The sequence below is a fragment of the Photinus pyralis genome, unplaced genomic scaffold, assembly GCF_008802855.1.
Source record: "Photinus pyralis isolate 1611_PpyrPB1 unplaced genomic scaffold, Ppyr1.3 Ppyr1.4_LG6, whole genome shotgun sequence".
Lineage (NCBI taxonomy): Eukaryota > Metazoa > Arthropoda > Insecta > Coleoptera > Lampyridae > Photinus > Photinus pyralis.
In genome coordinates, this window is record NW_022170663.1 from 26,079,419 (window position 1) to 26,102,692 (window position 23,274).

At 37.7% G+C, this 23,274-nt stretch overlaps 1 protein-coding gene and 1 long non-coding RNA gene across 3 annotated transcripts; one reads left to right on the forward strand and one right to left on the reverse strand.

The window, feature by feature from the left end:
* The first annotated feature begins 7,185 nt into the window (after positions 1-7,185).
* LOC116173290 (ankyrin repeat and SOCS box protein 14-like) lies at positions 7,186-15,219 on the forward strand. 2 transcript variants are annotated; one of them, XM_031490665.1, is made up of 2 exons: positions 7,186-7,343; positions 14,136-15,219. In XM_031490665.1, exon 2 carries the CDS (start codon positions 14,158-14,160, stop codon positions 15,202-15,204), a length of 1,047 nt encoding a protein of 348 aa, XP_031346525.1. In that variant the 5' UTR covers positions 7,186-7,343; positions 14,136-14,157; the 3' UTR covers positions 15,205-15,219. The 2 variants fall into 2 exon arrangements, with proteins under 2 accessions (XP_031346525.1, XP_031346526.1); XM_031490666.1 differs by lacking the exon at positions 7,186-7,343 and adding an exon at positions 14,058-14,077.
* Positions 15,220-22,357: 7,138 nt separating this feature from the next.
* Positions 22,358-23,059, reverse strand: LOC116173297. The gene is made up of 2 exons (XR_004145902.1): positions 22,807-23,059; positions 22,358-22,757 (listed from the first exon to the last, which is right to left on the reverse strand). It is a non-coding gene; the product is annotated as an uncharacterized LOC116173297 (long non-coding RNA).
* Between the last annotated feature and the right edge of the window lie 215 nt (positions 23,060-23,274).

A 23,274-nucleotide genomic window follows, 5' to 3' on the forward strand; every position in this document is an offset into this window, starting at 1 on the left:
AGTGACGAGGAGGTGACTGTTTATGCATTTCCTTTCGAATTAATTAAACCGCGTACGAGTAAACAAACTCAAAACATCTAATTTCGTCGTGGTCCACTATTTCTTCAGAAATTCTTCATGGATGACGCACCATGAGAAGAACGGGTTTTTCGATGTTAGCAAACATTGGGCGTTAATAAACAAGGTCAAGCGTAATTAAATAAAAAGAGACGCCTCTCTTAAAACTCATTCGAGCGAAAACTATATAATTAGCGTGGCCTCATTCCTGATCTAAAGTACGGATTCATAGAAAAGATCAATTAATCAGATGCGCCGAAATTTCCAAAACGACAAAGGAGCTCCCACGTTACGCATGCAAGGCCGGAGATTTCCCCGAGTATAGGTAAATTTCGTTTTGCAATGCAATGCGAATTTCGTTTCCCGACAGATAAAAAAAAGTGGTATTGTGGTTAAGGTTTGTTGGTTTTGATAAAAAAACGTCAAAATTAGAGACATTGCGAAGTCGACAAGCTGGGAAGTTCCGTACTTTGGTACGCACATCTTGAACTATTTTAATTTTTTTTATTGCGTGTGAAACGGAAAACAATCACATAAATCATCAATAATTACAGAGTTGCTATAAAATAATTATTATAATTGTAAAGCATGGGTTGACAAAGAAGTCGTAGAGCAACACACGGTCATCAGCTTGTATGTATACATTTCTTTGTATCATGGAATATTTAAAACAAACAACAATGTTATTACAAGGAAAACCGCAACAACATGAAATTCCATGAGATCACTCGACTAAAAATACCGAGTTGGTTTTGTATTCGTAGAAGAATAGTACTACAAGTATGCGAACAATTTGGAGAATTTAACCTAAGAAAAATTAAAAATTTCTGTACATAAATTTAGGTACGCAATAATTTAGTTGTTTTACCAGACAAAAAACAACATTTTCTTCTTTAACACAAAATATAAGAACCTCCATTCGCTAATTTACAGGTGGGTGATCTAACTTCGCCTACGGTTCAACGCGCATTCCCTATAACAGCTCTCTCCAACCTACTTCCCACTACTTTTCTTTTTGATTGACACCCATCCCATCCCGTTCGCAATCAGATTCATTGACATATATAAATTTAGTCAATCTGTAATTCGCTACTTATATCGACGAATATGGCCCTTGTAAAATTGTTCTCTAAATATAGCTAATTTCCCCATCTCCCACGACTTCTGGGGCCTCACGTCTTCACACGCATTTGAACAGTCTGGACCGTATTCCAGGACCACTCACCCATATACAAAATCGAAAAAGTAATATTCGAATTAAATCGAAGTAAACGACAACTCCATGAATTCTAAAGGGCGAGCTGGTGAATGCTAAAACAAAATTAAACCGCACAGAAATTTCCCTAAGCGGGAACAGTAAATAATCAGATTCGGTAGCGATGTCTACGGAGAAGAAAACGAAGGAAACCGATACAGGATCCCCCCTCCCCTTATAATTAACGGAACAGAAAGTAACAAAAGGCTTACCTTGCAATTAAACGGAGCTGTAGAAAATACTGTGCAAGAAAAAGCAAAAGTTGTAGGTACGCTGCGGTAAATTTAATGTAAAAGTAAAAATAAACGGTATGGATGCAAAATAAATTTACAGAAAAGCTCAGAAATTCTGTAGTTACAAAACGTAGCTGACGAAGATGCAAAAGGCAAAACAAAAATCCCTCTAAACAACGGCATTACCTTTTATAAAATTCGGCTATGCCATGGGGGGAACGACGGTTTCTCCAAGCCACACAGCGTATTCGGTTATCAACATCCAAAAATTAAAAGTTCTTTAATTTATTTCTCGACTTTTGGTCATGATCGGGGATAACTTACAAACAACTGGAAAAATTAGAGCGCACCCAGGAACATCTCACACGTCTGATTTTGATAACGTTTTTGCAACACATTTATTTAGCTACTGTTATTTGCACTTATTTAATTGGCAGGAGTGAAATTTCTAAAGTCGGTAGTAAGGCTCATTGTTAATAATTGTAATTACTCGGCGTAATCCTGCAAGACCTTGCAATTTTAAGGCTCTTTTTAAATTAACATAGGAAACCAAAGTCATCTAAGTAATTACATAACGGGCTGAAATTCTAAAATATTAATCTCGATATTAATCCACCTTCGACTTCTAAAGAGCTTCAGAACGCAACAAAGATAATTGAAATATCTTGACGGGAACGGTTGCTAACGGCGAATTAATTGCAGCTTTTATTTACTGTACAGCGACCGAAGCACAACTCTAGAAATTAAATTAATTACCTTTAGCTTCTATCTTCAACTCTTTGAACTAACACAAATACTTTCGGTAGGACACTTTTCGTAACGAAGCGTCCAACTTGGCTTCTAAATATCGGGTGTTCAATCTACAGAGTGATCACCGAAATGGAGAATGGACGGAAGACAAAAGGACGTGTGGTTATGATTTTGTAATGATCTTGGGGGTCTCCGACCCAGCACTGCAATTTTGACTTACCCTGTACTGACAGTAGGCAACTCTGGAGATAGATTATACGCAGAGCCATGTAACATTCATGTCAAAATGTCGAACGACCGGCCTAGGTGGTACGAATAGGACTCCTATGTTGTGTTCTACTATGGCGATTCTTTTATGTGTCGAGACGTGAGACATACTCGAGAAGAGAATTGAATAAAACTCAGATGCAGTTAAACAAATTAATTAAACGCGATACAAGTGACATAATAAATACAAACGGAAAATAAGAATTTAGTACAAAAACACATCGAACAACTCGTAAAATGATAAATTGCATGTACCTTAAAATACATCAAAATGGCATCGTCTATTATTAATTTATCACGAAAAAGTGCACGTAAGAACGCAATCAGTATTTATGTAAAAATCGATTATCGCTCAAACAGACCCACCTCCCTTTTCTCGTATTGCTAAAACACAAGACCTGCATATTCTTTCATCGATCATAGGTTATCTTTAATCGTTAAATGAAGAATAAAAACCCTGATAAAAACTGACATTCAGAATGTGCTTGGATTATAACAGTGGCAGCATCGTCCAACAAAATGCCCAATCCGCTGTCCAAGGATGGTGTGGGGAGATTTCCGTGGTGCCCTTTTCTTTGGGACCCACTGAATTTTTGTGACAGTATTTTTGGTGCATTTTTATTCTCAAAGGTTAACAACCCTTTAAGGATCTTCAACGTTCTCAAACATTCACGAAATTTATCAGTCTCGGTTTTTAAAAAAAATGAAAATTTCTAAGTATCTAAAAGATTCTTGAGGACTTTTGAAGATTTTTTGACACTCTTGGAGACCTTTTCAGATTCTTCGAGACATTTAGTGACATTTAAACAGCCATAAATGCCCTTAAGGACTTTCGCAGTCGTACTAATCTAATTAAAGGCTCTTAAATCCTCTGGAATACCTTGAAATGCTTTGGAAACTCGTGCAGACTTTTAATGACTTAACGATTTGTATGTACGAATGTTTAGAAGACCTTGGAAAGTGTTGGCGACTTTCAAAGATCCTGTCAGTGTCAAAAAGGATCTTTAACTTTAAGATTAGAGCTTTAAAGACTATTAAACATACTGAAATGCTTCCAAGGACTCTTAGAGACTCTTAAAGACAAAGATCGTTTCGAGGTTCTGAAAAAAGGAGAGAATCAAAAACTTGTAACGTAAATTTAATCACGTACGTTATTTATAACAGCTAAATAATAATAAATTTACAACAGTGTTAAAAATGGATTAATTTTGTTGTTTATCACTTACAATTTATAATATAACTCAAGGGCATCATTTGCTTATACACGGTGTCCATTTTTCGAGTGCCACTATGGGGATCTCACTTATCTTAAGAGATAGAAAGTTGGTTAAATGGGGGCAAAGTTGCCAATTTTCGTGCTGAATAAGAATCTGAAAAGACATTTCAAATATCTTCAATAGTTTTGAAGATATCTCAAAAAAACAAAAATTTCTGATTTTCGTTTTTATTTTTTTTATGATAAACTAATCGTAGTAGACATTTCTAATTAACACATTATTCGGACACTTAGTAATGGAGATTTCAAATATGGCATCCTGTATTTAATAACTCTCCAGATGACGGAGAAACATGTGGCAACTTTAGTTTCTCTTATGGGCGCCATTTTGAATTTTCACATTTTGAGATTACGTCTTTTTTTCTCTTTACAACGATATATCACACATGGTGGTTCAGTATCACATTTTTCCTAAAAATACAATTTTTAATTTTTTGAGAAGAGTGCTTTGGAAAAACAAAACGTTCTTTTGTTGTGAACAAAAGGTTGACTTATTTCATGTACTGTCATTTAGGTTTATGCTAGTTGTAATGCGAAAATGCCTTTTTCAAGTGCAGATCAAAGAGATATGATCCAAATTTACTACACTTCTCATCGAAATGCCCACATGACTGCTGCAACATACTTGCAGCTTTATCCAGAGGGGCAACAACCTAGTTTGAGGTATTTTTCTTAGCTGCATAAAAACTTGGTCGAATATGGTTCTTTTAAAAGATGTAGGCAGCAATATGATGATAGACCCAATTAATATGAGCAGGCAATTTTGCAAGCGGTTGAGATGAAAATCGAATGTCTACTTCTCTGACAACGCTGCAACCAGACAGATGGATCAAACTGTCAAGCTTTTGTTGACAACAAAAGAACGTTTTGTTTTTCCAAAGCACTCTTCTCAAGAAAAATTGTATTTTTAGGAAAAATGTGATACTGAACCACTATGTGTGATATATCGTTGTAAAGAGAAAAAAAGACGTAATCCCAAAATGTCAAAATTCAATATGGCGTCCATAAGAAAAACTAAAGTTGCCACGTGTTTCTCCGTCATCTGAAACGTAATTAAAAACAGGTTGCCATATTTGAAATCTCCATTAAAAAGTGTCCGAATAATGTGCTAATTAGAAATGTCTACTACGACTAGTTTATCATAAAAAAATTAAAAACGAAAATCAGAAATTTTCTTTTTTTTGTGATATCTTCAAAAGTATTGAAGATATTTCAAATTTCTTTTCAGATTCATATTCAGCACGGAAATTTGCTACTTTGCCCCCCATTTAACCAACTTTCTATCTCTTAAGATAAGTGAGATCCCCATAGTGGCACTCGAAAGATGGACACCGTGTATAGCAAAAAAACATTCTTTCTAGAATGTTCTCGAGTGCTCAAGGACGCTTCAGAATGTTCTCGAACAAACGTCACATTTCTAGAAAAGATTACTTACGTCACATCCGCCTTCGTTCTTTATCGCCGATGACTAATCTTTCATGGCGCCTGGATGTCTATCGGGATTTCTGGAGTAGTCGCTTCAAACTATCCGTTTTCAGAAAGCATTGGGAAGCTCTTGGAGACGGTATTGACGACTTAAATTTGTGAAGACTCATAACACAGCAAACAAGCGCAGTAACGATTTTGAAAGGCTCTCAAACACTCTAAAACCCAATTAAAGGCTTTCAAAACCTTTAGGAGACACATGAAGTCTCTCGAATGATGACTCTTATGGACTCTTGGACTCCTTTGGAAGACCTTAGAAACTGTTGGCGACTTTTAGCCGTTCTTAGAAAGCTTTTCAAAATTCTAAAATGCACTTAGATACCCTTACGTCTCGCATGGTGTCAAAGGCTCCCCAAGCTTCAGATAAAAAAACCATCAAAAGCAAAAACCAGGGCAAAAACTCATCGATTTGCAAGTTAGACTTTTAAAGACTCCTAATAGACCTTTGATTTTATACTCTAAAACATTATTCTGATGTTGTTAGGTTATCAACCAATAAAAAGAGAAAGAATCATATTCTAATTTTCTAGAGAAACAAGCACTCCAAAAATTAGCAATGTTTTCCAAAAAGTCAAAAAATTAAGTTTTGGGCAAAATATCGGTTGAAATAGTAATTCAACCGGGAAGTTGTGAATGAAAAAGTTGTAGTGCAATTATGTGGCTTTAATTTAAAATAACAAGAAAACTATTGGGTCCTCATACTTCGTTTTGGTTCTACATTATTGCTCAGTATTTTCATATCTCAGGAGTACCAAAATGGAATTATTATTTAAACCGTGTCAAAAGATTAAATATTTAAATTTTGGACTTGGATGGTATCTTGGGAACTATTAACATTACAGAATTTGGGGTTGGGCTCAAATTGCAGGGGATTTACTCTCCTTTAAAAACCTTCTTTTTGCGAATTTTGATTCAAAAACTGGAAAAACGGCGGGAGGTTTTTCGAGTGCCCTCAGGGTATATCATGTATTTTTGAAGCTGCAAAATTGGTTTCACTCTATTGGTTAATATACAACATACATACCAAAATAAACTTTTGTGTGCGCTTTTTGCAATGTTTAATGTCTACAGTCAGTGGGCTAGACGCTGGCACGCTTTGCTCGTCCACTTTTCGAGAAAAACGGTATTGAAAAATGTGTAAACTTCAAACCTTGAATCTGAGGACCAAGGTAAATTTGTTCTGGAAAAAATATCTCGATAAGAAAGAACCAAATTGTACAATCCCCTTCGACTGTTCAGTAGATTTTAACCAAAAATAGTTGTGACGATAGGATGAACAATTTATGTAGTACTTAGGTCATAAATTTATGATTTTGTCAAGGTTTGCTTCAGTTATCCGCAAATAAGGAAAAATAAGGCGAAAATTAGCGATAATATAATTAAATAACCGTTTCCTTTCAAACGCTAATTGAACGTGGGTTCGCCGTTTTAGCATCTTCGTCGATCCTATCCACAGCGCGCTTACGAAACAGTGCATTTATTTACATATCCTATCACTGCGCGATGGGTGTGTTTGGTTAGCCTCCTCAATGGAGAGATAATTCGAATTCGATGTTCCGTTCGAAAGGTTAATCGAATTATATTCAAGGTCGCCCCTAATCAAAATGCATCACTTTTATGTAATTTAATTTCCGGCATTTACTGAATTAATAAAAGTTATTTATCTCGCTTACAATGCCTGTGACGAACATGCTTACACCATCTCAAAAGTTTATTCCCATAAACATGGGATCGAAGGTGGCCATTATTCCGCTATCGGTTTTTCCTCGGACGCGTTAAACCGGTCTGAGGTTCTTTTTTTGGATTTTGCCTTGTTTAGATCAAGCGCCAATTTCACAGGTGCTCAAGATGATACTTTGTTTTATGTCGTAATGGGAACGTTCAATCCTTATCGGAGTACTTTGTACACGTTGTTCAGTCCCAATTCATTTTGTATTCAAAAGTGCTATCGGCAACAGTCTTCCATAATGTCTCATGGAATTTACTGGTACCTACCCTGCATCAGTTCAACACTTTTAAGGTAATTTTTATTAGTGCCTTTTTGTTGCGAATGTCATCTTTGATAATTCAATGTTTGCTTCGTGTAACCGTTTGGTAGTTTACATAGTACCTACTTCAAGTGCGGTTGTTTTCCAAACTTGGTACGAGATGAGATCTGAACCTCATTTTTCGCTCCCTCTACAGCAATTCCAACAGTGGCAATGGCTGATAACTTCTAAACAAATAAAGCTATCAAAGGAGTCTTAAAACTAAAATAAATGGTTTTGAGTTGTATAACCAGAACGTGTTATATTACGAATTCGAACAAGCAATTTCATTGTTGGCATATTGGGGATTCCCAAAAAAGGGTCTTTCGAAAGTTCAAACAAAATTTTAATAACGGCAATTTATTGCTGTGATATCCTGCATGTTTTCAAATGAGCGTGAGATGAAAATCAGAATAAGCATTAGTAAACAATCAAATTTTATCAGTTAATTAAAATTTCTACGCCCTAAGAAACTGCTTGGATTTTGTCGAAATCGTTTCTTTTTTTCTATGTTTGAAGCGGGCCACAACGTATATGATTTTTATTTATATTCCCTTCTAAAACATAAATCCTATATTTCGTTTCAATTTCGGTTTCTAGTTTTAAAGCTTCCATATACAGTGTGTTGGAGATAAGAGGCTCACCTTAATATCTCTTTTTTTTTAAGGTGAAATACGAAAAATTTGTCAAATATAATTTCATGTGTGACATTACGATCTATCCGATCACATATTGAAACGTCCGGTATCACTTCCGGTTTAACTTTTGTTTTACAAATGCAATGCAATGTTTCTTAAGGTCTTTCAAAAGAGCAATCAATTCTCTGTCCGACAGCATAAAATATGCGGATGGTATAGAAAACAAATGGAGAAATTCGTGATTCAATATTTAGAAAAGTTATGGTATACCGTGTGCTGTCAGGATGCGCGGTGTCCATTGTGTTTGTTACACAGAGAGATCGTATCGCGCCAAAGTAACTCTTCAAAACGGAACGTTAATGAAGGATTAAAATATTTTCAACGATATTTTGATTTCATGAATCAATCATGAAACCAGGTTTTCTAAACATTGAAACATTGTATGGCGAATTTCTCCATTTTTTTTGGTATCTCAATCATATGCATATTTTATTATTATTATTTATTATCCCTCTCTTGTTCTGGGCCCTCAACAGGCTTGCGCCCAATTACAGAGTGACCTGCATAATGCTTTTTAGAGGTGCCTCTGCAGAAGGTCTTAAGTTGTTCTATACTACTCCGGTATTTACCTTCCGAATTAGGAAAACTGCAGGAAAACCTAATTCGGAGTAGCCGGCAGAATGCTCGAAACTGGTCTAAGGTATTTCCCATCTCTGTCACAGATGAAAAATTCACCCCAACTGAGGTTCGAACACCCGACCTCCGGATTTATAGTCCAACGCTCTACCACTGAACCATAAAGCCATTATGTTGTCGTACAGCGAAATGCGATTGATCTTTTCTTAAGAAAACATGGGCATTGCATTTGAAAAACAAATGTTTCTTCCAATTTCTGTTAAACCGGAAATGTTACCGGAAGTTTCAATACGCGATCGGATAGATCTAGGGATAGATCGTAATGTTACATATAAAATTATATATGATAAATTTTTCGTATCTCACCAAACAAAAAGATATTGAGATGACCCTCTTATCTTGAACACACTATATTTCGAACTCTATTACTCTTATACTATTTCAAGATATTTCGAGATTTCATCTAAAGTTCAAAGTGTTCAAGATTCTTTTCCGGTTTAAAAAACTTTCAAGATCGTATAAGCCTTGTAGCCTTATTTTTAATAGTGCACCTTTTACCCATTTTTAGCTGTCTAGTTTGAGCTATTGCAATCGGCGTTTTTTTGGACATGTCAAAATCTGATCTAATGCTGACATTTTACATCATTTGTATCTGTGTATTATTTGATGGTCGCTTTCAGAATGTTATTATGCATCAAATCGCTATAACGGTCTATATCGGTTTCAAGTACTTAGTTTTTTTTGTTAATCCATAAATTTTATATTTAAAAGCGATTTTGAGAAGAAACAACTATAATGGTAGGTATTCACGTTCAGTTTGCCGGCCGGCCATGGCCTGTCAGTCCACGGCCGGACGATCGCTTTTCAATACACACGTAGAGGCGGACGGCCGGCGAAATCCGGTCGCCTGTCTATAGCGGTGAAGATCGTAACGTGTGTACTGCTTGGCCGGCCGGCATAGGACGGACGGATTAATTTTAGTCTGGAGTAAAATTTTGTCCTATGCTTGCCGCATAATAGTGTCTTTTTTGTAAAACAAGGTTTAACTAAATTCAATAAGTACGCGAAGCAATCGTCATCCATTCTCAGGTAGTTTTTTAAATCAATTTCACTTGTTGTTCGGAGTTCTTGTATTATCTCCATGTGTGATAAAGTGTGACGTTTTCTGAGCAGTCTTTCACCCAAATTTTCATCCGTTCTCTCCTTTTTCTTCTTCTAAAATTACAACAATCGTCTTGTTCTAACATGTCTATTTCAAGCAACTGTCGATCATAAACTGTGCGTGTGTTGGTGTGTATTGAATTTAATACGGCCGGCCGGCAAATATCGTATCCGACTATGGACTGCCGGCAACGGCCGGATGTTAAAACTGGACGTGTGTATTGAGCAACGATCACGGCCGGCCGGCCTGGACTGACAGTCCATGGCCGGCCGGCGAACTGAACTTGAATACCTACCTTAAGTATACTGGGTGTTCCTAACGAACTGTCAAAACCAATAAAAACAAGAGATTATCTCAATGAAGCCAGTGCCTACTGGACCATTATAAAAATTTATAAATATATAACAACAATAGTTGGGTTATAAGGTAGTATCATGCTATATTTATCGATGTTTACTTTCTTGGTAGATGATTAATGGGGAAGGGGCTCTTTACGCATGAATATCTAAAGGCCGCCTAGCATACATTCAAACTCTAAGTTATATCATGCAAGGAGAATCAAAGCGTTTAGAGAAATTCTCCGAAATTGCATTTTCCCTTTGTAAGTACCTTGCTTTTCCAGATATTTGCAATTAAGTTCTTACATGACCAGTAAATGCGTCTAGATTATTCTGCTCTTTGAGAGTACCCTCCTCCGACACTCCGTTCTGCAGATATTTGCACTGAAAGTTTTGAGCGAGGTTTTGACCACCACCACCATCACCAGTAGATATGTCTCGTTCTGACGTTTTCAAGATACTCGCTTCGACTTCACCAATAGATATGTCTCGTCCAGACGTTTTATTTGGCCTTTGTGAGTACCTCTTCAGACAACCGGTTCTTAAAATATAAGGAACTACATCCGCCCTCTTTAAGAGGTCGAGGAAGAGGACTATGGTTAGCAGAAATTAATCCTTTTCGTTGAGACTTTGCATTAGAGTACCATGAGAGAGAAAACCAGGCCAACCCCCATCCCCAATCCTCCTCTGTATTTACATTATATTTAGGGCTGCATATCACATGAATCTGTGGAGCTTTGACATAAAATCAACAAGATTGTTTCAATTCCTGGGAATATCAAAGCTTACTAGATAGGACTTTTAGAGTCAATCGGCTTTTCACACAAAATACGGATTAACAAGATAGCCATTAGGCACAGTTATAGCAAATCGATGCATCATACAATTCTTCATCGATCAGGATATAATATACACAGTGTCACATTTTAAAAAAACGAATGTTATCAACTGTGAACAGATTACGGCTGCCACAAGTGCTTTAATCGCAGAAAACGGTCTCCCATGAATCAGAAAATCTGGTAAAATACTGGCGGCTATTTCACTCTCATGGTAACGTTTAAAATTAAAACCTACTTTAATTAATTTCTAGGCTCCCGGGCATCCTAAAAATCTGGGACGTATCTCAAAATCTGTATTAATGAAGCGCGCTTCTAATGACACTAGATGCAAACCAATCAGACGAGTTTTGCTGCAACCCATCTGATTAGCTACCGGTATTTGTGCTCACTCAAATGGCCGGGCTGAAATTTCCAAATTCGATAGTCCAGTATTGTTACATGGAATTTCGGGTTAATCTCAGCTTTAAGATACGCTTTGATTGGAGCGAAGCGGACGCGCTGTAAAATACTATTACTTCCATTGCACGTATTGTAACTGCCCGTTACAGTGAACGTTTACCTTTAATGCTCGCTTTCGTTAACATTGAAACACTAAAATGGGTTAATAATCAATTAACGGAGCACACCATATTAATTTTCCCTCTTCCAATCGGAGAGAGCTTTCAGATGCTGCAAAGATTATTTAAATATCTCCACGGGAACGGTTAGAAACCGCAAATTAGTTACGGCATCTCGGGGTCCTTATCGGAGGCTAAAACTGCGCTTCAAATGAAAACAATTGCTTTTACCTTCTAATTCCAACTCCTAGAAATGAAATACATACTTCCGGAAGCTACAATTTCTCTTCAGGAACCGCCCGCTTTAGTTCGTCGAAGTACCGGGTGTTCATTAGCTTCCATCAATGTACGGTGCGTTCATTAATTTTGGTGTAATTTCTGTAAGGAAACAAGTTCTTCGTTACTATTTGACGTCAAATTCCAGTACCGAGTTTGTCCGTAGTTGGCCACATTTTTACTAAACTTAAAGTTTCGTTGATCAAATCTCTTTACTATCGATTTGCAATCGTCATAATAAATTGAACCAATCTGGAGGATTCTCGTTATCTAATAATAGATACATTCATTGGAAAAGTTACTTTCCTCAAGATGGGTCCACACATGAAATAATTTTATAGAATTTAATTTCTTTTTGATTTTTTAAACCGATTAGAGTAAATGAGCGAATCTTTAAGGTTCCCCCTGATAAAAATTTAAATTTGCAACACCCTTACCCCACGGTTTCCTACTGTTTTGAATACAATCCGATAGTTACCCTAATTTATTATGCAGCAATACCAATGGCTATATCCCTTGCTCGTTCCATCTCGAAGCTAATATTAGGGTAACATAATTTAATTTCGCGCGTTTAAAACTTCCACTATTGTTCGTATTTACCGCAATCGTTCCCAATTCGCAAATTTCGGTAAAATCGTTCCATAAATGAGAAAGTGACTTTTGCGCATGCGTGGTTGGTTCCAATCGGTTCAGCCCTTTAGCCGGAAATGTAAAAAGTGGGGGGGGGCATTTTTACCTCAATACAATACCTCCCTTAAGTACTAACGTACGAAATCCAAATTAAATCATAACCTTGAAAATATTTTAAACTGAAAGAAAACCTTGAGTAACGCTGGACTTCAAAAATGTAGAATTCTTTAGCAGTTTTTTTTCTGTTCACGAACACTTCTAACGAACGCCTACCATGAGACACCCTGTATATGGTGTTCCAAATTGACTGGGGTTCTATGGATAACTTTCTCATTATTGAAAGCGAAAATTAAGTGGGTTTTTCATGTTGAATATCCAATATCCGATTAGAATTAGATTAGATATGTTAGATTAGAACTGCGACTTATCTTGACCTTAAAATATAATCATACGCGGTTCGTGATTATAAAATCATGATACTTTTCTCAATTTGTGTGTACAATTTGTTTCATTTCGAGCAATACATTGGATCCTATCATCTATAAGAGGAATCGGGGGAAAGTAGTGTAACTTCCCAGCCCACTAAGTTTATCGTTCATCTCAATATCGCTGTGCTATGAATAAAGATATACTTGAAATCACGAATCTTTGTCCCTGCGTCATTGATTTGTGAATCAATTTCAGACATACGCTAAAACACTGTAATATCTGTCAAGTATGCGAAATCGATAAAAAACTTGTCTGAAATTGATTCACAAATCAATGACGCAGGGACAAAGATTCGTGATTTCAAGTATAGATACTTATAAAGATCGTAATCGTGCGCGCCGTTGAAACCACCCTCTTGACTCCCAATGCATGAGCGAAGCGAAGTGTTTATAAGCGCATAGCCGTTTATAAGTTGAATGTTCCACTGTACAATGCGTTTAAAGAAGTTGTGTAGATCCAGTGGCGTGCGGTATTTACTGTTTTAGAGTACCTACCTACTCGTATCACAAATAAAAACACTCATTTTCAATGCTGACTTTTTCTGTTTAAATATTTATAAGATACTGGTCATTTATAATTACTGTTAATTAATTGATTGACCTCGCCCAGTTCCATTAGATTTCAGTTTGTCAAATGCAGGAAAACATGCATTTATTTAATAATTTCAATTGCTAGGCAAAGGTTGCTAAGATATCACCGTTGGGCTCGTTTGTGTTAGCCGTTTTATAATAGGACGGATTTTCGCCCTTAAAATTATATTTAACAAATTTTTATTATCTCGCAAAAAATGAGATGAGAGATATTGCGGTGACCCTATACACTTTTTACAATTTCGGATCAGCCTTACGTTTCTGTGATAACTGGCAAACACAGGCGATGTGGCAAAGGACAAATTATTATTGTGAATATTTAAATTTATCTATAGTATTGTTGGGGTCACCATACATTTGATCTTATGTCAAATCCTTCTATTGCTTTTTCGATTGGTTAACTCTATGCAAAAATGTTAAAATAAGTTCTTGTCGCAAATTTAGGTTTTTACGAGTCTCGCACTTTACTGCTGCTAATAATGTACTAATTTAGATATGTGAGAGATTTATTAGTGAAACTGTGCAAATGTTGATTAAAACATTACGACTTAATTCCTGTCTAATTTATTGCTGTAAGCGTTGCGTCTATTACTCTCCCCGGGACCATACTATATTATAACGCATTTTCAGATAAAGCCGTCAAATTTAAATAATGGACAACTTCGGATTTCGAGATTCGCAAGGCCAACCAAAACTTAGACGCTCGATCAGCGTCAATACGGAAATGGAAAACTTTCCGCTCTACAAGAATCAGCACAACCGATCGCTGCTTCACTGGCGGCGACCGGGCAAGATGGACCCCGAGGAGATGCTCGAGGAAGAGTATCCTTCGGAAGATTTCGAGTACGTACAGTGCGGACCCTCGCCACCCTCGGATCACATTTACGAGAGCTTCGAGGAGTCGACGTCGAGCAGCGACTTAACGGTACAAATCTGCCTAGAAACAATTAAAATGAATTTGATGGAGCATATGAAGACATGTTCAGGAAGGCACCAACTTCTGGACGATATCGAAAATAAAGTCACGACTCAGGATAACATCGTTGAAGCATTCAAGTCGGCCTCCAAATCGGAAATAAATATCGCATTTTTATGGTGCGCCCTACTAAAACGTTGGGACTTGCTCGACGGGCTTTTATCGATAGGTGCGCAATTACTGTACGCCGAGCCCCATCAAGGCCTGACAGCCCTGCATCTGGCCGCATTTAGCGGTTGCCTTGCCGGTACGCAGTTTTTGCTTTCGAAGGGGGCCGATGTTAACGCCTGCTTTAAGTGCTACAGCCCTTTACACTGTGCGGCATTTGGAGACAGTCCCGATACCGCAATGATTCTCCTGAACAACGGCGCACGCGTGTCGGCGCTCACGTCCAATCCGGCCAATTGCCAAGAGAGCGTCTTACATTGCGCCGTGAGGGCAAACGCCGTCGCCTGCGTACGACTGCTGATCGCGGAGGGCGCAGACACCGGTCAGATCGAATATACCGGAATGTCGCCCATTCATCTGGCCGCCGATTTGGGCCACGTTCACTGCCTCAAGATTATGTTTGAGACTAAGGGATTAAATGTCAATGCCAAAACTAAGGAAAAGGAATTGACGGCTTTACACTTGGCAGCTGAGGGAGGGTACGCCGACTGTGTCGAGTTGCTACTACAGAAAGGTACGTGCGGTTTTAACGACAGTCCAGTCAATGAGGCTTAATCACTTACTCACATTTCAAAAATAACCATTTTCAATTAAATCATAAAGGTACTCGCTTGGCAGGGTAGTGAAACTTCGTTGGACAATGGGATAGCTCGGAGCGTCAGTGGTTTGCTACATACTTGTATGTATCGGGTGACACAATAAGACTGGTCCTCGGCCATATCTCGAGAACCGTTCGTCATATGACTTAGGGGTAAAAAAAAATCGGGTAAATCGGTCATGAAGAATCTCTGGAAAATAAAAGTTCTAAAAATTACCAACAGAGGGCGTAACTGCCATTTTAAATTTTAAAATTGCATTTTCTTTAAATTTCGCATAATAAACTAAATAATTTTTTTTCACATTTTTAAAGAGAACCAGTTTATCTATCATTTTCGTAAAAACAAAAACTCAGTTATTTCACAAACAAAGATGGTGTGCCCCGTTCAATTGTGTTTGCAATAACCTGCTTTAACTTCTTAACCGTTTGACCGATTTTAACAAATTTGGTATGGTTGAAAAGAGCATTCCTTGGGCAATGAAAATCAATCAAAATATAGTTAATTTAGTTGAATTCTTCTCCGCCAGGGGGCTAGTTATGACCCAAAATCCTAAAAAAATGAAAAAAATCAAATGGAATGATACCTGGAATTATATGACTTTTTCTTTATGAAAAAGTAGCCAAATAACATCCAAAGAGGCCAGTGAAAACCGTTTTTCAAAATCTCGTTCCTAACCTCAAATATTGGGAGACAGATTAATTAATTAATTAATTAAAATGCTTAAATTGTATCTTAAATTTACTTTTTACGTATTTCCGGTATTGTCGATGGCGCGAAAGAAAAGCACCCTACACTTTTAGGTTGGCCTTAAATTAAACAAATGAAACATGATGCATTATAAAATAATAGCAGCCGTAATTTTAAATTATTCTGCTGTGTTTACATTCAGAAAGTCCTTTTTTTTCTATTTCTAACCAAGAAGCATTTAATATGCTGGCGATATATTTTGAGTATTTTCAAAATGCGACCATCGCTGCCCGTATCTTCTATTTGCGTTATCCGAATCAACCACGAACCATCCCCGCCAACATATTTAATGCTTCTTGATTAGAAATCGGCATTATAGAAAAGAAGAAATTCAAAAAACTGCACTTTCTGAATGTAAACACAGCAGAATAATTTACAAAGTATGGCTGTTATTATTTTATAATGCATCGTGTTTCATTTGTTTAATTTTCCAAGGCCTACCTAAAAGTGTAGGGTCCTTTTCCAAACAATCTTTCGCGCCATCGAAAAATACCGGAAATACGTCAAATAAGATACAATTTATTCTCCCAATATTTGAGGTTAGGAACGAGATTTTGAAAAACGGTTTTCACTGCGCTCTTTGGGTGTAATTTGGCTACTTTTTCTTTAGAAAAAGTAATATCATTCCATTTGATTTTTTTCATTTTTTTAGGATTTTGAGTCATAGTGTCAAAACTAGCCTCCTGCCGGAGAAGGATTCAACTAAATTAACTATATTGTTGATTGTTGATTCTTGTTGCCCAAGCAATGCTCTTTTCAACGATACCAAATTTGTTACAATCGGTCAAACGGTTAAGAAGTTAAAGCAGGTTATTACAAAAACAATTGAACGCCTCACGCCATCTTTGTTTTTGAAATAACTGAGTTTTTGTTTTTACCAAAATGATAGATAAACTGGTTCTCTTTAAAAATGTGAAAACAGAATGTTTAGTTTATTATCCGAAATTTAAAGAAAATGCAATTTTAAAATTTAAGATGGCAGTTACGCCCTCTGTTGGTCATTTTTAGAACTTGAACATATTTTCCAGCGATTCTTCACAACCGATTTACCCAATAATTTTTTTACCCCTAAGTCATACGACGGACGGTTCCCTAGATATGGCCGAGGAACAGTCTTATTGGGTCAACCGGGACAGGGGTTGTTGCGAATAGTCGCTGTGGAGAAAGAATTGACATAGCAAAGATTTACTAGTCCATCATTTGGGGCTTTCTGTATCCGGTTTCCACAATAGAAACCCAGGGTCACATGGGCGATAACCTTTAGGTAAACTTTGTGACTTAGTTCTCCGTTTCGTTTGGATCTCTGTTTGTCATACAATATTTGTCTACTGTTGAATCCATGAAGAACACATGCTTCTTGCTGTCTTCATGATGACTAACTTTACGCTTACTCTAACCAAACTCAAATTGGTCCCCAATTCTATGCCAGGCGGTCGTTAGTGTTCAGCTTTAGTACTCAAAATTAATCCTGTAAAAGAATTGTTTGACGAAGAGTGAGGTCTAGCGGCTTGGGAAGTAGACTACAAACTGATTCGAGGTCCCATCAGACCAACTTTGGCACTTTCTCGTCCATTGAGTGCACTCCACCTCTGAAATTGGGTACCTGGAGTTTATTTCTAGGCGGGTAATAGTAGGCGGCTGAGGAGCGTAAATGTTTCCGCTTCCCTGGAGTTTGTTCCAGATACGTCCGGGGCTAAATTAAGTGTGCCTAGCACACTTAGACCTGTAGAGTTTCATAGAAGCTCTAAAAGCGGAACGATTATTAAAGAATTTCTTCAGATTAACTTCACGTTTTCTCGAACCAGCCTCCAATTTGACCTAATATAATCGTAAGTGCGATTTCTGCTAGTCAGTTTGGGCTAACTTCATGCTTTCTTAAAGAAAGCTCTATTCCAAGCCGATATTTAGTGCTTCGTTAATAGTAATCAATGCGCAGTAAACCAGCAGTATTGCTGTGTTTTTTGTTTCGAGTAAGCTGTAATTGTTTCAGCATTTAACTTGAGTGAGTGATGGTTAAAGATGGTGGGTAGATCTATCAAGTGTGTTCCAAAGTTCTGACAAAATGATGTCCAATAAGGCTGACACTTAACAAATGCTTACTGGTTTGGTTTGCTGAATGGAACCCCCTTCTGTGTGTATTAGGATGGTTGAGATGTTTCTCTCTGCTTCAGGATGCGTTTGTTCCCAAAGACCCGCCCTTCGCATTCACTTTGTAACTCTCCATAGCCGAAGTAAATCGGACGGACTGAAACAATTCAAAAAGTGCATACGTATATTTCTCATGAATCTGGTAGTCTCAACAACTTCCTCTCCAAGGCAGAGGATAGAGTAGAAGCACCTCTGACGACGGCTCTTCGCGGAGAAACTATACAAATTATTGCTTCCCGTATCCCATGCGCCAATTTCGGCCGCTCTTATTGACGACCCCTCTCTGCTACAGTTGTTTAGCTATGGCGCTGGCGTGAGAGTAAATTTTTCGCAATTTAAGAGTGATATCTCCACGTCGACGCTTGGGATCATCTAACTTTAAAGTAATTAGCAACCAAAAAAGTAACCGTCCCAGTGAGGCAACCCTGGAAGTATTGTTCATGTGGGATCGAACACTCGACCAAAGCTTCGACTGCCCCTCAAAGAAATCCCCTCCATTCGATGGTTATTTTTTACTTTCAATCTCTATCGTCTCTGTAGAACTATTATCATATATGGACCCAGGGATAGGGTTCTATGTGGCGCATTTTAAAAGAGGTCGGGCCTCTCGCAGATAAAAATCCGTTCTTGTTTCCCATGATGACCAAATACATCATCGGTGAGTAGGCGAACGTCCTCACACTGGAGGATTAGAAGCAAAACGAGAAGAGAAAAGACATTTGAAGAGCTTCGCGAAGAATGGGCAAATCTCCGGATTGAGCTCAAGTGGTCATTCAAAAAAAATGTGACGAATTTCCACGAGGTAAGAAGGTTTTTTTTAACTCCTTTTACAATGTATCCTTCTCTGACAAATGATCAGTCTCCGCAAGGTACTTTTGTCAGACATCATCACACAAAATTTATACATGGAGACATCATCCATGAAGTTGTCTGGAACTCTTTCAAAACGACCTTCATAAACTGGAAGGTTAGGGTACTTCTCTGATCGCCAGGCTCCCTTCTGAGCATCTGCGACGTTTTCAGTTTCTCAAGAGTACCACTTATGCTGCTCTTATACCTCCAGTATGTCAATTTTAAAAGTCGCCAGTGGGAGTATACCTACATATACTTCCCATATCATGTGTAAGTATTGCTTGCATTGTCGTCGAAGAACAGAACAGTTTCACTCAAGAGTTCTGCTCTCTTTCGCCAAATGGCAGACCTAGGTTTGGCAAGAGTGTCACAGTAGCATTGCACATTACCGAACGATCGGACACGTCGGTCAGCTGTGCTTTCCCCTCTCGTTGGTGCTCTGCGCATGCGTCATCCCTCCGCCGCTCGCGCTTCTTTCTTCATTGAACTACCAAAGATTATGGCGACTCTTTGGCCCGTATGAATAAAAGTAAGCAAATGCTTATACTTGCAAAATTCAAAGTAAATACTCGTAAGTGCTCCTTCGCACTGGGCGACTTAGCAGCGCTTCTAAGCAGAAGGACAGGACGCAGTGCAGCGCAGCTAAACCATGCTAAACAGACCAGTATGAAGGGGCAGTTACGAGTATTTACTTTGAATTTTGCAAGTATAACCATTTGCTTTCTTTTATTCATACGGGCCTTTGTTTCATCTGGTGTACCACTTACTCTTTCAAAACAATGACGACACTTACTTTCGGAACGTCGCTCGCAATTTTGAATCTTAGTGTGTCGTTCCTTCTAAAATCACAGAATTGGACGATGCGAACTGTGGAAAACAAATTAGACATTTCCCAAAATTCAGAGAGTTGTGAACAATTTTTCATCATACCTTTGCTTTATTAGGATGACATACTCAGTTTTTGGGCATTTTTACATCTACATACGTACCTAAAATGTTGTCGAGCTATAATGAGGCAAACAAGATAATTAACCAGTGTCTTCCGTCAAGGAGCATTATTTTACTAATACACATTGTAAAATTGGCGATTCTGTAGAAAAATTGTACCTATTTCATGATAATAGATATTATCTAGGGAACTGTTAGTAAATCTTGAGGCTTACAGCTAGTTAAGCAGTACAATTCCCTAATGATCCATAAAGCTACGATAACGTTATAAAACAAATTACGCAATTGTATTTTTACGTAAAAAATGATCTTGAAAAATGTCTGTGATTTCGCAACCTCTACGATGAAAATACCTGTACAACGCCATGACATTTTAATTTTCTTGGAAAGCAGGGCTACTCTCTTCTTCTCGTGTACTCGACAATTTCACGTTTGCGTCTTCGCTATACGGTATGGTTTCTTAGTTTTGCTTCACTATGACCTTAAATGAAATTCCACCTGAGGTCGTTTAAGATATTATAGTACAGTGGGAGAATTTCGCTCCTGGATTATTCCCCCTCTCCCCCAGCTATTTTCGCTGCAGATTATTTGCTTCCGTTATATCCGCTCTTGAAAAATTCTCCTTCAGGGTGCAAGTGAATTCGCTCACAAAAATACGCCATTCCAGAGTTTACCCGTAAAAATACTCCAAATTAATTGCATCCAAAAAGAGAACGCACTTTTGGTATTACTAATTATTAATTCCTCCTAAATGTTAACTAATATGGTGATGCATCGATGTTTAGTTTGTCATTACCGGAACCACTTACCCGAGGACTTACCCGAAGAATTGTCATAAATAATAAAGAATTTTAATATCGCAAACCATAGTATCCAATTACTATTTACCGCTAGAGGCATGCGCATGCAGCATTTTACACGAATTGGTCGGCGCATGTCAAAGTTTTCGAAATACCATGTGAGAAAATAATGCTTGTGAAGGCCCCGGGATGAAGACAAAGTTTGAAAGTTCAGGGCGGTAGGACTATTACCCCAAAAGTAGTTCAAAACGGCAGAAGTGGGTCCTGGCGAATGGACGCTTGGGAGGAACAGAACTCGAACTATGAGGCGAGATTTTTCTACGGGTTTTTGTTGTCCATCGAAGAATTTGGTGACCGCTTCTTGCATCTCTTCGTCCGTCTCGAAGCGTTGACCATTCAACTGTTCCTTTCATTTTGGGAACAAATGGCAATCACTCGGTGCGAGATCAGCGCTGTAGCGGGTATGTTACAGGAGATCCCAGCCAAATTTGATTATTTAAGTCCGTTGTTTGGCGAGAGACGTGCAGCCTTACCTTTGATCAGTCTTCCTCTTCAGCGATTTTGGATGGCTGCTCTAAGTTTTTCCAAGGCATTGCAATAACGTTCTCTAGGCGTATACTCAGTAACTCGGACGCCCTTAAGGGTCAGCTACAGTGACTTTATAAGGACAGTTGCGACCAAGGTGGCGGCAACTTATGATAATCCGCCATATTGGAGCTAAAAAATTGATTGTAGGATCAATATACCTTGTCATCTCAAATTGTGACCGTAGAATAATAAATGTCAGTTTCATTTAAATAAAGATTCCCGTTCAAAACTAACGGCGCAGAAATGATCGTTTAAAGCTTTGCAGAACAACATATGGGAAAACCACTGCCTCCCAAATTCATTCCCAGATATATGGAAAACGGTATAATAAGTATAATGTCACTTCTTGTCCTTTGTCGCGTGATTCTCCTTCCAGGACAATAGTTATTACTTTAGTCTCTTAAATTGAAGACGAAATACGTTGATTTAGTCCACAGTGTACAAGAGATCAATATTCCTTGTGCTTCAGCAATCATCAATGTTAAACATTAAACCAATTCAAGTGTATTTATGATCGCAATTGCGTTATCCATAACCATAATTGAATTTGCTGCTAAATTTCGGATAAGCTTCTTCGCTAACCAGTTTTCTATCTAACTCATTAGGTATTTGGGCTTTTGAATAAATTACCAGTAGTAAGGTTAGGCACAGTTTTACACCTAAAAACACTTTAAGCGAATTACATACCTTATAATATCGTAAATCCAAGCTATATGCTCGGCTGTATGTGTCTTTAAAAATCGAGTTTATATAAAACTGGAGACGGCAAACGTAAAATAAAGCAAGTACACGAAACAAAGTATCCACTATTCTTCGTTCACCCAACAGAAATAGTTAAGCCACTCCTACAAAATGTGGGCCAATGTAAGCAGCAACCAGTTTTACAACCACAAAATTATAAAAAGCGGAAAATTTGAAAAATCAAATTGAAATGTCACTTGCTCAAGATTATCTATCTCTCTGAATATAAGTCGTGGCAAAAATAGTAAAACCTGCAAACTGTTAAATACATGTAAATATGCAACATAAAAACACTGTTTATATTGAGAAAAGTACAAAAAAGTATTATTACAGCAGCACAAAGTTTTGAAATTACAAGTGCACTTGAATATAAACAAAGGTACATAACAATTTACATCCTGTATCGCTTCACTCGGATTCGGACTCCGTTGACGTCGAGTCATCTCCCACATGAATTACTAATGGCTCCACTACGATGTCCATTAAAATATCAATTTGCCACATTTTTTCCTCTTCACTTTGAGCATGGCGAATTGCGTTCTTCCAATTTCTTGAAGATATTTAAAATGCCAGTTTTGTCTTCAACTGAAAAGTGCTTGGCAGAACGTTTTTTCGGTGGAGAGAAAGCAGCACCGGCGACATTCATGTTTGCGTACAACTTTTCTTGATCGCGAATAATATAACCCTAAAAACAGGCATGTAAAAATCGTGTATAAAATTTTATAATTACTCACCTGACTATCTTTAGAATACACCGACGAGTCTTTATAAAGACTATTTTGTGTGAATAAAGGAGATTAATGGCAAATTGACGCAAGTAAAGATGTAAAAACGTAAAAACCGGCAGAAACGCAATAGGCAAGATGACAGATTACCCAATTCGGCCAATTCGCTTTACAAGTGTGATTGTGGCTTCAAAAATTACACCAATAACAATGTCGTATTCAAATGTGGCGGTAATTGTTGAGGAGGGGCTTAACTATTTCTGTTGGGTGAACCGGCAGAAACGCAATAGGCAAGATGACAGATGACAGATTACCCAATTCGGCCAATTCGCTTTACAAGTGTGATTGTGGCTTCAAAAATTACACCAATAACAATGTCGTATTCAAATGTGGCGGTAATTGTTGAGGAGGGGCTTAACTATTTCTGTTGGGTGAACGAAGTATAGTAGTCGAGGCACACAAATTAAAAAAAAAAAA

Coding starts and splice junctions, on each gene's coding strand:
- LOC116173290 (XM_031490665.1), top strand. CDS start 14,158: ATGGACAACTTCGGATTTCGAGATTCGCAAGGCCAACCAAAACTTAGA.